Source organism: Penaeus vannamei, chromosome 3 (assembly GCF_042767895.1).
Source record: "Penaeus vannamei isolate JL-2024 chromosome 3, ASM4276789v1, whole genome shotgun sequence".
Lineage (NCBI taxonomy): Eukaryota > Metazoa > Arthropoda > Malacostraca > Decapoda > Penaeidae > Penaeus > Penaeus vannamei.
In genome coordinates, this window is record NC_091551.1 from 47847794 (window position 1) to 47865137 (window position 17344).

Consider the following 17344-nt stretch of genomic DNA (forward strand, 5'->3'; position numbering starts at 1 on the left):
TTACAATCACAACTGTAACCACATAATCACTGCCACACACTCATACAACTACAAACACCACACCCATACAACCGCAACCACACAATTACAACTGCACACCCTTGCAACCACAACCACACTACCATACAACCTTAACCACACAATCACAACCACAACAACAACAAAATTACAACCACCCACCCATACAACCATACAATTGCAGCTACAATCACACATTCATACAACCTTAACCACAATATCACAACTACACACCTGCACAAATACAACCACACATACACCCATAAAACTACAACCAAACGCCCATACAACGCTAATCACACAATCACAACACACCCATACAACCGCAAACACACCCATACACACGCCGACACACCCACACAACCACAACATCACAGCCCGCACCACTGAAATGCAGGCTGTTGTGTTCTTGTCCACAGACGGCCTCTTGCACGGCGCCGGGCGTGAGCAGCCAGTGGGCGCCCGAGTCCAGGGCGGTGAAGGCGGGAAGCTCGCGCGCCAGGCTCGATATGTACACCTGGGAGGAAATGGAGAAGGTTGAGGACATGGAGGAAATTGAGCAGACTGAGAAATTTTAGAAGAATGAGAAAATGGAGAAGATTGAGGAAATTAATCAAACTGAGAAAATTGAGAAGATTGAGGAAATTAATCGGAGTGAGAAAAATGAGAAGGTTGAGGACATTGAGGAAATTAAGCAGACTGAGAAAACTTAGAAGAATGAGAAAATTGAGAATATTGAGGAAATTAATCAGACAGAAAATCGAGAAGGTTAAGGGCACTGAGGAAATTAAACAGACTGAGAAAATTTAGAAGATTGAGAAGATTTGACCGATTGAGAAGATTTAGAACATTGATGATATTAAGTAGATTGGTTAAATTGAGGAAATTCATTGCAAAAATTGAGGAAACTAAGAAAACCTAAGTAATAATAAAAAATTAAGGAAATTATGAGAATTACGAAATTAAGAGAACAAATACGAAATTTGGGGATTATAAGGATAATAAATAAGATAAATTTAAGAAAAATCAGAAGCTTGCGTGCCAGGATGTGGATGTGCAAAACCGGGAGGAGGAGGAAGAAGAATATTACGTAGATTGTGAAAACTCAGAAGAATGAGATTTCAGAAATTGAGAAAAAATAAGAAAAATGAAAAATATAAGAAAATTAAGAAATCTGCGACCATTATAGATAATAAACAAAAAAAAAAAATCAAATAATAAATAACAAATAAAATAAAGAAAATTCTGAAAACCACTAATTTGTTAACACAAGAAACTCACAAGAAAAAAAAATCAGATCATATCTTTGAAAGAAAAGATCAACAAAACAGTGAAAACTACGAACATAAAGAAAATATAAAACACAAAGAAAAAAAACGCCACAAAAAATCACAAGCAAAAAAATACATAAAACCCATAAAAAGTAAAAAAAATACATTAAGAAATACAAAATCAATCCACAAGAAAAATTTACACACGGGATCCCTTCTCACCTCATCGATGGACCACATGCTGCTGAACTCCCCGTCAGTCGAGGGCTGCCACCAGCGGAGGCGGGTCGCGTTCGATTTGGCGGTCTCTGGGGGGGGGAGAGGGAAGGGGGAGGGGGGCGGTTAATGGAGGGGGGTGGTTGGTGACAGAGATGAGTGTTGGAGGAAGGAGGCCGAGAGGGGCAAAGTGAAAATTAATGAGGGGGGGGTGGTGGAAAGGAGAGGGGGTAAGGTGAAAATGAAAGAGAGGGAGAGAAGGGAAGTGGAAAGAAAGGAGGAACAGAAGGAGAAGAGGAGAGTAGGATGGACGATGAGACAAAGAGGAAAAGATAAGAGGAAGATAAGGAGAAAAAGACAGAAGATACACACAAATAATAAATAGATGTAAATACAATAACAATAAAATAATATTTAAAATGATAATGATATTAATAATAATAAGAGTGATGATAATGATGATAATAATATTGATAATAATAATAATAATAATAATAACAGTAATGACAAATCCACAATAATAATAATAACAATAACAACAATAATAACAATAACATTAACCTTAACAATGATTACCACAACTGGACCCAACGACCAACCAAAGCCATTTAAAAAAAACAAAAGATTAAGCCCCGCCCTCACCCGGTAGATTGAGCGTGACGTGCTGCGTGATTGGCTGCCGTCCCTCCGACTCCGCCCTCGACTCCGCCCTCGCTTCCGGCCCCAGCTCAGCCAGCAGCGTCCACGTGATCCCTCCGTCAGTAGAGAACTGGAGGAGGACGGGGGCGTCGCTCGTGCCAAGGTCGTCGGGCGTGCAGCCGTACCGGATGTAGAATTGCACGACGCTGTGGGCGGGGAGAGGGAGGGAAAGGGGGCGGAGTTATGGATTGGTGGGCGGATAGATATATTAATTGATAAATATATTGATAGATGAATAGATTGAGATTGATTTAATGATTGATAAATAATTTAAATGATTAACTGACATCAATTGATTGACTGACAGATAAATAGACTGATAAGTAAAAAAATAATAGATAAATTGATTGAAGGGTAAAAAAAGAAGATTGATAGAAAATATAAATCGATAGATATACAGAATAATATTTTAACTGACTGATAAATAGATAATAGGTAGATAAATAGATAAATACACATGTATCTTTTTTTTGCAATTTCTCGTGTGTCATTTTCGTGCATAAAAGGAGCTAGACGGAGAGAATGAAGAAGAAATAAAAGGGAAATGGAAAGTACAAGAAGAAACAGCGGAGAAAGAGGAAACAACACAAAAATAAGAAAAGAATGGAAGAAATGAAGAAGAATAAAGAAAGGAAAATGAAGAAGAGAGAACAAACAAAAGAAAAGAAAATAAACAATAAAAGATAGAAACAGAGAGGGAACTGGGGAAGAAAATGGAGGAAGAAATAAGAAAACGGAAAAAAAAGAAAAAGAAACCCAAAAGGAGAAGAATAAATAGAAAACAATGAAAAAAGATAAGAGAGATAGACAAGGGACAAACAGGAAAACAAAAGAAAAAGAAATAAAATCAAAGAAAAAATGCTCACAGATATGAACAAAAAAGAAAAAAGAAAATCAAAGAAAAAAAGCTTACAGAAATGAACCAAAAAATAAAAATAAAATCAGAGAAAAAAAGCTCACAGAAATGAAAAAAAAAAAAAAAAAAAAAAAAAAACCGCAGTTCGCCCTCCGCCTCACCCTCCATGCTCGAGGTCGAGGTCCCTGGTGACGAGCGTCCTCTCGCCCTGCTCCGAGAACACCAGCGACTCGCCCGTCACCACGCCGCAGAAACGAGACACTTCACTGCCCGCCCAACGAGAGAACTGCTCCGAGAGGTCAGAGCCTGAAAACGAATCCGTTGGTTAGTGTTGTAAACATGCGCTCTCGCTTTCTCTGTCTATCCATTTATATATTTCTCTCTTTTTTTTCTCTCTTTCTCTTTCTTTTTTCTTTCTTTTCTTTCTTTCTTTCTTTCTTTCTCTCTCTCTTTCTCTTTCTTTTTCTCTTTCTCTCTCTCTCTCTCTCTCTCTCTCTCTCACTCCCTCCCTTCCCCTCCCCTCCCCTCCCCTCCCCTCCCCTGCCCTCCCCTCCCCTTCCCTTGCCTACCCTCCCCTTCCCTCCCCTCCCCTCCCCTTCCCTTCCCTCCCCTCCCCTCCCCTCCCCTTCCCTCCCCTTCCCTCCCCTCCCCTCCCCTTCCCTTCCCTCCCCCTCCCCTCCCCCAACCCACCTTCAAAATCGTGCATCAGCGTCTGCGGATGATCCAGCTGCAGATGGCACGTGCAGCTGCCCTCGTAGCCCTCGTCGCACTCGCACTTCTCCCCGTCGAGGCAGGCGCCGTGGCCCCCGCAGTGGTCGAGGCAGGCCGGACCTACGAACACGTTGTCGACGGCCCACGGGACGGCGGCCTCGCGCGCGCCGTAGCTGCCCTGGTACCAACGGAAGCGGACGGTGCTGTTGGACGGAGGGGTGGGGTGAAAATGGGGGTAAAGCATGGGGGGAAATTGGGGGGAAGGGGGGGGAAATTGGGGTAAAGAATGGAGGGAAAGGGGTGAAAATGGGGGTAAAGAATGGAGGGAAAGGGGTGAGAATGGGGGAAAGGGGTGAGAATGGGGGTAAAGAATGGAGGGAAAGGGGTGAAAATGGGGGTAAAGAATGGAGGGAAAGGGGTGAAAATGCGGGTAAAGAATGGGGGGAAAGGGGTGAAAATGGGGGTAAAGAATGGAGGGAAAGGGGTGAACATGGGGTAAAGAATGGAGGGAAAGGGTGAACATGGGGTAAAGAATGGAGGGAAAGGGGTGAAAATGGGGGTAAAGAATGGAGGGAAAGGGGTGAAATGGGGGTAAAGAATGGAGGGAAAGGGGTGAAAATGGGGTAAAGAATGGAGGGAAAGGGGTGAAAATGGGGGTAAAGCATGGGGGAAAGGGGGGAGAATGAGGGTAAAGAATGGAGGGAAAGGGGAGAAAATGGGGGTAAAGAATGGAAGGAAAGGGGTGAGAATGGGGGTCAAGCATGTAGGGAAAGGGGTGAGAATGGGGATAAAGCATAGAGGGAAAGGGGTGAAAATGGGGGTAAAGAATGGAAGGAAAGGGGTGAGAATGGGGGGAAAGGGGTATAGATGAGGTAAGAATGGGGGGGGGGGGTTAGGGTTTTAAGTACTTGCCCACGGAGCGGAGGAGGCCTGGTACCACCGGAAGCGGACGGTGCTGTTGGGCGAAGGACGAGGAAAGGGGGTGAAAATGGGGGGTAAAGATCGTGCAAAAATGTAGGAATTGGAGTAAAGATGGAGTGAAATTGGGAAGGAAAGGGTTAAAAATTATTGAACACGGGATGGAACCCTGGAACCACCGGAAGCAAAAGGTTCTGTTGACTGAGGGGAGAAAATGTATAAAAAATCGAAGAAATGAGTGTAGTAGAGGGTAAATTTGTGGTGAAAAAGGGGGAAATGGGGGTAAAATGGGGAAAAATGGGTAAGAAAGGGCATGAGCGAGTGTGGGACATGCAGGGAATTAAGAGTGTTGGATTACCATTAGCGTGAGAGCTTCGGTAAAATAAAGAGTGACGAAGCGTACCAGAATACCACTTAGGGTGTCAGACTGTGGGTAATAAGGGTGACATACGATGAATAAGGGTGAAGAATAATAAAAGTGAGGTTTATAAGCTCATTAGACATGAAAGCTATCTTCTTAAATGTCTATTCCGATAAAGATATATTTGTAATTGTCTCACTAACAATGCTATTCGGTAAAATACCATTCGGAAATCAAGCGAAATGGTATTTCTTATTATCCGATCTAAATCTCCTAATTCGTAATTTCATCGCTAAGTAATTCAAACATGCATTTCATCCCCTTTTTCATTATAAATTTTGAAATCCCTGGAAACTAACTAACAATGGAATAACTTAACGCTATCTCTCATCCTTTCCCCTTATCTCTTCCTGTCCCTACCCCTTTCCATACCCAGAAATAACCCTTAAACCTTCCTAGCTCCTTCTCTTCCTACTCTTCCTTCCTTCAACCTCTCCCTCCCTTCCCCTTCCTCTTTTCCTCCTTTTCCCCATCGCCATCCCTTACCCCTCATTCCCTTCCTCCCGCCCACTCCCCTCCCCTCCCCCTCCCTTCCCTTCCTCCACCCCCTCCATCCCTCCCTCAAACTCTCATCATCCTCCCCTCCCTCCCTCCCACTCCCTTCCCTTCACCCACAACCCCCCACCCCCACACACCTACCCACAAACCCCACACCCCCACACACCTACCCACAACCCCCCCCACACACCTACCCACCCACCCCCCACACACCTACCCACCCACCCCCCACACACCTACCCACCCACCCCCCACACACCTACCCACAAACCCCCTCACCCCCCACCCACCCCACAAACCTACCCACAAAGCCTCAAATCCGACAGGGGCACAACGACCCTCGTCCACGTCCCCGGCGGAGCGGCGTGCGGGTAGTGCACCGTCGGCGTCCTCAGCTCGTGCAGGCAGTCCGGACTCGAGTGGTGGACGCCGCTCGCCGGACGCACCGTCGTCCAGCTCAGCCCGGCGTCCAGCGTGTATTGGACGCTGACGCTGTGGTCGCGGGCCGTGACGTCACCGCAGCCCACCATGATCTTGGAGAAGCAGATGAGGGGGGGGGTTACATATGGGTGGAGAGAGGGATAGATAGATAGAAAGGTTGATGGATAGAGAGAAAGAGAGAGGGAATAAGGACGGATGAAAGATAAGGAGAGAGAGAGGGGGAGGAGAAGGGGGGAGGGAGGGAGGGAGGGAAGGAGGAAGGGAGGGAGTGAGGGAGGGAGGGAGGGAGAGAGAGAAAGAGAGAGAGGGAGAAGAGAGAGAGGGAGGAGAGAGAGAGAGAGAGAGAGAGAGAGAGAGAGAGAGAGAGAGAGAGAGAGAGAGAGAGAGAGAGAGAGAGAGAGAGAGAGAGAGAGAGAGAGAGAGAGAGAGAGAGAGAGAGAGAGAGAGAGAGAGAGACAGACAGACAGAAAAGAGAAAGAGAAAAGAACGAACGAAAGAAAAAAAAATCACCATTCACAACCTCACACCACACCCAAACCCCAACCGATTCCCCACGAACCCCCCCCCCTCCCCCCTCACCCTCCCCATCCCCGACCCCTCACCTCCCCCCCCAAAAAAAAACAGATTTTGACCTCACATCGTACTGCAGCACCGAGTCGGGTCCGACGCTGAGGTCACGTGAGTAGAGCGCGTGTTCGCCCTCCTGGCTGCCGAAGACCAGGCCGCGTCGCCCGCCCCTCCTGCAAGAGGGTAAGCAGCTTCTTGGTCTGGTTGGATTGTCTTGGTTGTGGTCGAGAACGATTTTTATTAACGGAATAAATCTATTTTATTGCATAAAACAGAGGAGAAAGTATAAACAAAAGAATAAAGTATAAGCAAAAACAAAGTATAAAACAAATACAAAAGTATAAACAAAAACAAAGCATAAACAAAAACAAAAACAAAAGTATAAAGTATAAAAAAAACAAAGTATAAACAAAAAAAAGCATAAAGTAAAAACAAAAACAAAGCATTAACAGAAAGTATAAACCAAAAAACAAACCAAAAGCACAGAGTACAAACAAACACAAAGCACAGCCAGAGAGCAGAAGCAGCGCCGCCCGCCCCTCCTGCAAGGCGGTAAGCAGCTTCTTGGTCTGGTTGGATTGCCTTGGTTGTTTTGCCGGATAAATCTATTTTATTGTATATTATTGTTTGCTCCAAGAAGAAGAAGAAATAGAGAAGAAGGTATAAACAAAAATAAAAGAGTAAAGTATAAGCAAAAACAAAAGTATACAACAAAAACAAAGCATAAACAAAAACCAAAAGAAAAGTATAAAGTATAAACAAAAACAAAGCATAAACAAAAACAAAAACAAAAGTCTAAAGTATAAACAAAAACAAAGTATAAACAAAAACAAAGCATAAACAAAAACAAAAACAAAAGTCTAAAGTATAAACAAAAACAAAGTATAAACAAAAACAACGTATAAACAAAAAAAAGCATAAAGTACAAACAAAAACAAAGCAATAACAAAAAGTATAAACCAAAAAACAAACCAAAAGCACAGAGTACAAACAAACACAAAGCACAGCCAGAGAGCAGAAGCAGCGTCGCCCGCCCCTCCTGCAAGGCGGTAAGCAGCTTCTTGGTCTGGTTGGATTGTCTTGGCTGTTTTACCGGATAAATCTGTTTAATTGCATATTATTGTTTGCTCCGGGAAGAAGAAGAAACAGAGGAGAGAGTATAAACAAAAATAAAAGAGTAAAGTATAAGCAAAAACAAAAGTATACAACAAAAACAAAGCATAAACAAAAACCAAAAGAAAAGTATAAAGTATATACAAAAACAAAGCATAAACAAAAGTATAAACAAATAACAAAACAAAAGCCTAAGGTAAAAACAAAAACAAAGCATAAACAAAAAGCAAAAACAAAAGTATAAAGTACAAGCATAAACAAAAATAAAAAAAAAGTATAAAGTATAAACAAAAAACAAAACAAAAGCATAAAGTACAAACAAAAACAAAGCATTAACAAAAAGTATAAACCAAAAAAACAAACCAAAAGCACAGAGTACAAACAAACACAAAGCACAACCAGAGAGCAGAAGCAGCGTCGCCCGCCCCTCCTGCAAGGCGGTAAGCAGCTTCTTGGTCTGGTTGGATTGTCTTGGCTGTTTTAGCGGATAAATCTATTTAATTGCATATTATTGTTTGCTCCGGGAAGAAGAAGAAAGAGAGGAGAAGGTATAAACAAAAGCAAAGAATAAAGTATAAGCAAAAACAAAAGTATACAACAAAAACAAAGCATAAACAAAAACCAAAAGAAAATTATAAAGTATATACAAAAACAAACCATAAACAAAAGTATAAACAAAAAACAAAACAAAAGCCTAAGGTAAAAACAAAAACAAAGCATAAACAAAAAGCAAAAACAAAAGTATAAAGTATAAACTAAAAACAAAACAAAAGCATAAAGTACAAACAAAAACAAAGTATAAACAAAAACAACGTATAAAAAAAGGCATAAAGTACAAACAAAAACAAAGCAATAACAAAAAGTATAAACCAAAAACAAACCAAAAGCACAGAGTACAAACAAACACAAAGCACAGCCAGAGAGCAGAAGCAGCGTCGCCCGCCCCTCCTGCAAGGCGGTAAGCAGCTTCTTGGTCTGGTTGGATTGTCTTGGCTGTTTTACCGGATAAATCTGTTTAATTGCATATTATTGTTTGCTCCGGGAAGAAGAAGAAACAGAGGAGAGAGTATAAACAAAAATAAAAGAGTAAAGTATAAGCAAAAACAAAAGTATACAACAAAAACAAAGCATAAACAAAAACCAAAAGAAAAGTATAAAGTATATACAAAAACAAAGCATAAACAAAAGTATAAACAAATAACAAAACAAAAGCCTAAGGTAAAAACAAAAACAAAGCATAAACAAAAAGCAAAAACAAAAGTATAAAGTACAAGCATAAACAAAAATAAAAAAAAAGTATAAAGTATAAACAAAAAACAAAACAAAAGCATAAAGTACAAACAAAAACAAAGCATTAACAAAAAGTATAAACCAAAAAAACAAACCAAAAGCACAGAGTACAAACAAACACAAAGCACAACCAGAGAGCAGAAGCAGCGTCGCCCGCCCCTCCTGCAAGGCGGTAAGCAGCTTCTTGGTCTGGTTGGATTGTCTTGGCTGTTTTAGCGGATAAATCTATTTAATTGCATATTATTGTTTGCTCCGGGAAGAAGAAGAAAGAGAGGAGAAGGTATAAACAAAAGCAAAGAATAAAGTATAAGCAAAAACAAAAGTATACAACAAAAACAAAGCATAAACAAAAACCAAAAGAAAAGTATAAAGTATATACAAAAACAAAGCATAAACAAAAGTATAATCAAAAAACAAAACAAAAGCCTAAGGTAAAAACAAAAACAAAGCATAAACAAAAACCAAAAAGAAAAGTATAAAGTATAAACAAAAAACAAAACAAAAGCATAAAGTAAAAACAAAAACAAAGCATAAACAAAAATAAAAAACAAAAGTATAAAGTATAAACAAAAAACAAAACAAAAGCATAAAGTACAAACAAAAACAAAGCAATAACAAAAAGTATAAACCAAAAACAAACCAAAAGCACAGAGTACAAACAAACACAAAGCACAACCAGAGAGCAGAAGCAGCGTCGCCCGCCCCTCCTGCAAGGCGGTAAGCAGCTTCTTGGTCTGGTTGGATTGCCTTGGCTGTTTTAGCGAATAAATCTATTTAATTGCATATTATTGTTTGCTCCAGGGAGAAGAAGAAAGTGAGGAGAAGGTATAAACAAAAATAAAAGAGTAAAGTATAAGCAAAAACAAAAGTATACAACAAAAACAAAGCATAAACAAAAACCAAAAGAAAATTATAAAGTATATACAAAAACAAACCATAAACAAAAGTATAAACAAAAAACAAAACAAAAGCCTAAGGTAAAAACAAAAACAAAGCATAAACAAAAAGCAAAAACAAAAGTATAAAGTATAAACTAAAAACAAAACAAAAGCATAAAGTACAAACAAAAACAAAGTATAAACAAAAACAACGTATAAAAAAAGGCATAAAGTACAAACAAAAACAAAGCAATAACAAAAAGTATAAACCAAAAACAAACCAAAAGCACAGAGTACAAACAAACACAAAGCACAACCAGAGAGCAGAAGCAGCGTCGCCCGCCCCTCCTGCAAGGCGGTAAGCAGCTTCTTGGTCTGGTTGGATTGTCTTGGCTGTTTTAGCGGATAAATCTATTTAATTGCATATTATTGTTTGCTCCGGGAAGAAGAAGAAACAGAGGAGAGAATATAAACAAAAATAAAAGAGTAAAGTATAAGCAAAAACAAAGTATAAGACAAAAACAAAGCATAAACAAAAAACAAAAGAGAAGTATACAAAAACAAACCATACAAAAATTATAAACAAAAAAAAACTTAAAGTACAAACAAAAAAAAACTTAAAGTACAAACAAAAAGCAAAAACAAAAGTATCAAGTATAAACAAAAAACAAAACAAAAGCCTAAAGTAAAAACAAGAACAAACCATAAACAAAAGTATAAAGTATAAACAAAAAGAAAACAAATTCATAAAGTACAAACAAAACAGAGCACAACCAGAGAGCAGAAGCAGCAGCCCGCGCCGGCCCTGCAGCCCGCGGCGCGAGCGAGCGACTCACTGCTTGCACATGACGTCGACCTCTCCGCCGGGCCAGTCCAGCCAGGCGTCGGGCACGGGCGCCGCCTTCTCGAAGTCGTCGTGCAGGGCGTTGGGCGACACGGGCGTGCCTCCGATGAAGACGTTGTCCACCGCCCACGTCTGCGCCAGGAGGCCCTCGTGCCGCGGCTGCCACAGGCGGAAGCGGGTGGCGTTGGTGGCCGCCCCGGGGAAGTCCCGCAGGCGGATGCTCACGAACTCGGGCGCCGCGAGGGGCAGGAAGTGCAGCTCCTGCAGGGGGAGGGGGAGGGGTTAGGGGGGTTCCTGGAGGGGAAGGGGTTAGGGGGGTTCCTGGAGGGGGGAAGGGAGGGGGGAGGGGTTAGGGGGGTTCTTGGAGAAGGAAAGGGAGGGGAGAGAGGTTAGGGGGGGTTCCTGGAGGGGGGGAGGGGTTAGGGGGGTTCCTGGAGGGGGGAAGGGAGGGGGAGGGGTTTGGGGGTTCCTAAAAAAGGAAAGGAAGGGGGTGGGAATGGAGGGGTGTAGGATTATGGTCTACGGAGTATAATCAACTGGTTCGAATTCTAAGAATCACCATCAAAGGCTTTTGGATTCCATGAATTACTATTAAAAGATTTTGGAATCAATTAATTTATATTTAAAAAAAATATGATTTTAGGGATTATCAATTAAGTGTTTGCTGTCTAAAGAGTACTTCCAAAGGCTTACAGATTGTCTGGGTAATTGTTCCTAAAGGGTTTTGAAAAAGGACTTGACACTGCTTTTGGGAAGAAGGAACGAGAAGGACAGAGGATTACGTCCAACTGGAAGGGGATTTGAAATCAGAAAGAGAAGGAAGAAATAAAAAAACACATGATAATAGAAGAGAAGAGGAGTTGATACTGCTTTAGATGAAGGGGGAAAAGAAGGAACAGAAAAGCATAAGAAAATAGAGGAGAAAAGACAAATGATAATAAAATAAAGGAGGAGGAGGAGGTATTACGTTCAATTGGAAAATAATCTAATGCTGCTTTGGAAAGAATACGAAAGATTAGAAGACTGACAAAAATACGTAATATCCTAAAACGGGGGCGTGAACTATAATTCCTATGGGCGGGGAAGGCTGAGCAATACGGAAAGAGGTTCTAATACTGCTTTGGCAAATACTCAGAGAGGATTTAATTCTATTTGTGTAAATCCTAAGAGATGATTTAATATTGTTTGGGTAAATACTGAATGGATATACAAGGAGATACATAAATAATGAATGAACTCATTACTAATAAAAAAATTAGAGATGATTACATTAACAATGAATGCACGATGCATGAATAAGCAGAAAGATGAGGAAAGGGAGAGGGAAAGACACAGAAATAATAATAAATGACAGAACAGATGAAGAAAGAGAAGTTTTTATTCTCAAGAAAGGAATCTGATACTGTCTAAACCACTTAAAACCACTTAAAAAATCTACTGGATCTTTTGTCCGAAAAGTTGTCTTTGTCTAATTGGATGAAGACTTAATATAGGTATTTCTTTACGTATTTGAGGAGGACGATGACAAGGTGTTCCAGAGAATATCCTAAAAGGGTTGGTATCCTAACGAAAGAGGATTCAGCACTTCCTTGCATAGGAGGCAAAAGAGAGAATGATAAGAGGAAGAAGAGAAGGAAGAGCGTATTCATTTACTGAAAATTTCCTGTCGCTTCAGCATTTAAGGTGTTCAACGGTGTATTCAAGATCTAGCGATAGGGTGAGGCTTGTGTATGACCTTTCCAGGTAAGGAAAGGTCATACAGCACGATGATAAAGTATTATGGCAAAAGGGTGAACGCTTAGGACAAACTATGTTGGATGTCAGAGGTTGTAGAGCGCTGTAGGCTTAGCGCGGTAGTGAAAAGGGTGAAGAAGGAAGGAGCAAACGGAGTACGAAGGCCGTAGTGGTGATCCCCTACTTTGGGACCCAGTCTCCGCCCCCCCCCCACGACAACAACGAGCAAGGAATCGGGGTGGAGGGAGTAATCAAAATATGTAGGGAGGGAAGAGAGTAATCATTATATACAGTTTATCTCAGTGCACCCACCTTGAGCAGTTTCCAAGTAATGCCACCGTTGACAGAGTACTGGACGAGTACGCCATAGCGCCGACTAGACTGCTCACTCGACGAAGAAGAAGACGAAGAAGACGACGAAGAGGAAGAAGAGGAAGAAGGAGAAGACCCAGAAGGAGATATAAGAGGGTCCTCGATCATGGTAGCTCCTCTCTTGGTCCTGGCTCCTCTCGGCGCCTCACAACCCATCATGATTGTGAACTGCACGTACTGTCCTCCCGTCATGTCCAGGTCCGTGGTGGTGGCTTGGCGTACACCGTCCTGCGAGAGAGTTTAATTTCAGGGGAAATATTTTGGAGGTATATTGTGGTGGTGATGGTGAGTGGGATAGCTTGTCTGTGCTGTCTACGTCTGTGGTGGTGGCTTGGCGTACACCGTCCTGTGAGAGAGTTTAATTTCAGCGTAATCTATAGTGGTGATGGGGAGTGTGACAGCCTCCTTGTCTGTGGTTTCTACGTCTATGGTGATGGCTTGTCGTACGCCGTCCTGTCAAAGAAAAGATCTTATTTTTTAGTCATGATGATGAGTGGGATAACCTCCTGTCATGCCACGTCCGAGTTGCAGTGACATTAATCAGCGGGTATTTCATAGAGTTGAAAGTGAATCCGATTTCCTCCTTTCATGTTCAAAAATGAGGCACACAACCACAAAAGACGAATCGTTTTGTGGTATTCATCAGTGATGATGGTGAGGATGGATAGTCCCAGCCATGTTTATGGTGTGTGGCTCGTCGAAGGAGCATTATTTCAGGAGGATATGATGGTGAATGGGACATGATGGTTGTCTCCCTTTGTGCTAATGGTGAATGGTAGTTAGGGATTCCATCTTTTGAAATCTAAGGCCGTGGCTTAAAAATCTTCAGAGGGATATCATTGTGGGTGTTTGATAACGGTGAACTTTAATGGAAAATAATTAAAAGCAAAATAAATGTGAACTTGAACTTGAAATTAATGATTTCCTTCCTTGCTATCCAAGTTCCACACCATCCTGTACACGAAGCAAGGATTAAAATAAGATCCTATTGTTATCCTTTTCACATCCAAATCCTTGAACAGATATTGTGGATGGAAGAGCTGCTCTGAGAATTAAGGATAAAATTACCAATTGCAGAAAATTGATATCATCGTTAACTGAGAATATAAATGGAAATAATATTGGTGTGATCTATACTGTAATTTAAATAGAGAGGATTTTTTTAAATGTTGGTATCAATTGTTCAATAATAACGGAACAAGTTATTTTAATTAACTCAAGCTAGAAACTGAAATATATCTGAACGAGAATGGATGATTTTGATCTGCTAGATGAAAATCAAGTCAAAACGTGAATTATTTTTTCTTAACTAACAGTTTCATTACAGAAACCAGAAACAGTGGCAATAAAGAGTAACAATAAATGATTATAACTACACCATCAGTAATAAGAAAAACAACAATAAACAATAATAACAGCAACAGGAATAGCAGCAGTAACAAGAACACTAACAAATAAAAACCAACCCTCCACGCCTAATGCAAAAAACAACAAGAAAAAAACAAACAAACAAACGAACACCCTTCCACGCACGCATAAAAACATCAAAAACAAAAACAAAAAACAAAACAAAAAATTTAAAAACACGAACAACAAACAGTCCCCCATCTCCACCCCCCACCCACTCCACACAAAAACAAAGACAAAAACAACAAAAAACAGAGAAACAAAGCAATAAAACATTAAAAACACGAACACAACCAAACAGTCCCCCACTCCCCATCCCCTCCCCCGCCCTTCCACGCACGCAGAAAAACAACAAAAGCAAACAAAACAACAAAAACAAAACAAAACAAAAAAACATTAATAACACGAACACAACCAACCCACCCCTCCCCCTTCTCCCCACCCCACCCCCTCCCCACACCACACCCCCTTCCCCACACCCCATCCCCTTCCCCACACACCACCCCCTCCCACACCACACACCACACCTCCTTCCCCACACCCCACCCCCTTCCCCACACCCAACCCCCTCCCCCCTACCAACCCCGCCACGCACCTTAAAGAACACCATGGCCGTCTTGGACACCAGGGCGTGGCACCGCTGCGAGACCTCCGCCCCCTGCGCCGAGTGCCACAGGGCGGGGTCGAGGCTCGGGCGGTCGAAGGTGTCCAGGAGCTCGCAGGGGAGGACCCTCGCCGGCACGCAGAAGGCGCCGAAGTAGTCCTCGTCGCAGCTGCGGACGGGGGTGGGTCGGTTGGTTAGTTTTTGGGTTATTTCTTTCTGTTGTTGTTGTTGTTATGTTTGTTTTTTTGTTATCTTTTGGTTAGTTTTTGGTTATTTTTTGGTTATTTTTTGGTTATCTTTTGGTTATTTTTGTGGTTATTTTTTATTTTGGTTATTTTTTATTTTGGTTATTTTCTGGTTATCTTTTTGTTATTTGTTGTTGTTGTTTTTGTTATTTTTGGTTATTTTTGGTTATTTTTTGTTTTTTTTTGGTTATCTTTTGTTTTTTTTGGTTATTTTTTATCATTTTTGTTATCTTTTGGTTATTTGGGGTTTGTTTTGTCGCAGCTGGGGATGGGGTGGGGGTGGGGGGGGGCTTAATTATTTAGGAGCTGAGTTTATGATTTTGTGATTTTTTTGTTACGTTTGTGAGTTGTTTTGTTAGTACTTAATAATTGTATTTGTGAGTTGTTTCATTTATGAATGGTTTGTAGTATTTGTGAAGTTTTATTTTTTGTGGATATTCTTATTTGTAGATTGAGAAAATAATAATTATTTGTAATGATGATAATAATAATAATAATAATAATAATAATAATAATAATAATAATAATAATAATAATAATAATAATAATAATAATAATAACAACAACAACAATTCTACTATTAGCACTACTAATAATAGTAATAATGATAATAAAGATAATAATAATAACAATAATAATAATAATAATAATAATAATAATAATAATAATAATAATAATAATGATAATAATGATAATAATAATAACAACAACAATAATAATAATAATAATAATAATAATAATAATAATAATAATAATAATAATAATAATAATAATAATAATAATAATAATAATAATAATAATAATAATAATAATAATAACAATAATAACAATAACAAAAATAATAGTAACAATAATAACAATAACAATAATAATAATGATGATAATGCTGATAACAACAATAACAACAACAACAACAACAACAGCAGCAAAATACCGTCCAAACGCGGCACCGAACTCACACACACTTCCCGTGGCGACAGTAGCCGTGGCCGGAGCACATCCAGGGACAGGTGTCGCCCAGGAACACGTTGTCGACCGCCCACTCGCCGCCGCCCCCGCCACGCCCATCCTGCTCCCGCTCCACCAGGCGTAGGCGGGTCCGCTCTCCGCTGATAGATAAATAGATAGGGAACGGAAGGAGGATGTGAGTGGATGGGATGGTTTAAGGTGATAATTTTTTTTTTATAAGTTTAGATGGGGATTTTATTGATTAATGGAATAAAAATTTTGATTTATATCATAATTCGATAGAAGGATGATGTGAATTAATGGAATGGTATTTTAAGTTGGAATGATAATTTAGATTCATAAGATAATATTATGATTTAATAGAATAATATCAGTAATTAACAGGATAACAACGTGAATTAATAACATAATGATATGAATTAAGAAAATAATATTAGTCTACACATAGTTCTACCAGACAGTATTAATAACGAAAAAATAACAACAATAACGATAGTAAAAGAATGAAAAAATAAAAAAACGAAACCAGCACACAATTCTATAAGATAGTAACAATCAATAACGAAAAAATAATCATAATAATACTAAATGAAAAAAGCGAAAAAATAATCATAATAATACTAAATGAAAAAAGCGAAAAAATAATCATAATAATACTAAATGAAAAAGGAAAAAAACTACACCCAAACCAGGCCCCTCACAAGGTCGTGTCCGGCAGCGTGACGGTGACCCTGGTCCACTCTCCCGCGGTGGAGGAACTGAAGGAGGTCGGCAGGTGGAAGGACTCGCAATCCACCTGCGGAGGGGCACACAGGTCGCGCACCAGCTGCCAGGTCTTCCCGTGGTCGGTGGAGTACTGCAGATCCACCTGCGTGTTGGGGGCGTGGCCGCTGCAGCCGATCTTGAGGTCGAACTGGACCACCGTCGCCCCGCTCGCAGACACGTCCCACGTCTCGGCGAATTTGTGGGCTGGAAAGAGGGAGATGTGTTACTCATAATATTAGAGGATTATTCTAATTTGTGGGCTGGAAAGAGGGAGATGTTAGTCATAATAATGTAGGATTATTCTATCTTGTTATCTGTTCATTTATATATACGAATTTCTTTTTTTTCTTTTCTTTTTTTTCTTTTTTTTTGGGGGGGGGGGTGGGGGAAGGGGGCATGAGCTATGTTCTTATCTCTTCATTTATATATACGAATTTCTTTTTCTTTTCTTTTCTTTTTTCTTTTCTTTTTTTTTTTTTTGGGGGGGTGGGGGTGGGTGTCATGAGC

At 40.5% G+C, this 17344-nt stretch overlaps 1 protein-coding gene across 1 annotated transcript in view; it reads right to left on the minus strand.

Moving 5' to 3' along the window:
- LOC113800631 (reelin-like) overlaps positions 1-17041 on the minus strand; it is a gene marked incomplete at its 5' end in the record, with an annotated part of 39820 nt that extends 22779 nt beyond the window's left edge. Inside the window, 12 exon segments of the mRNA XM_070114094.1 lie at positions 403-535; positions 1512-1597; positions 2148-2350; positions 3222-3366; positions 3751-3974; positions 5912-6141; positions 6687-6789; positions 10734-11002; positions 12788-13075; positions 14850-15027; positions 16063-16212; positions 16774-17041. Coding sequence (XP_069970195.1) covers positions 403-535; positions 1512-1597; positions 2148-2350; positions 3222-3366; positions 3751-3974; positions 5912-6141; positions 6687-6789; positions 10734-11002; positions 12788-13075; positions 14850-15027; positions 16063-16212; positions 16774-17041 — 2277 coding nt within the window.
- Positions 17042-17344: the final 303 nt, after the last annotated feature.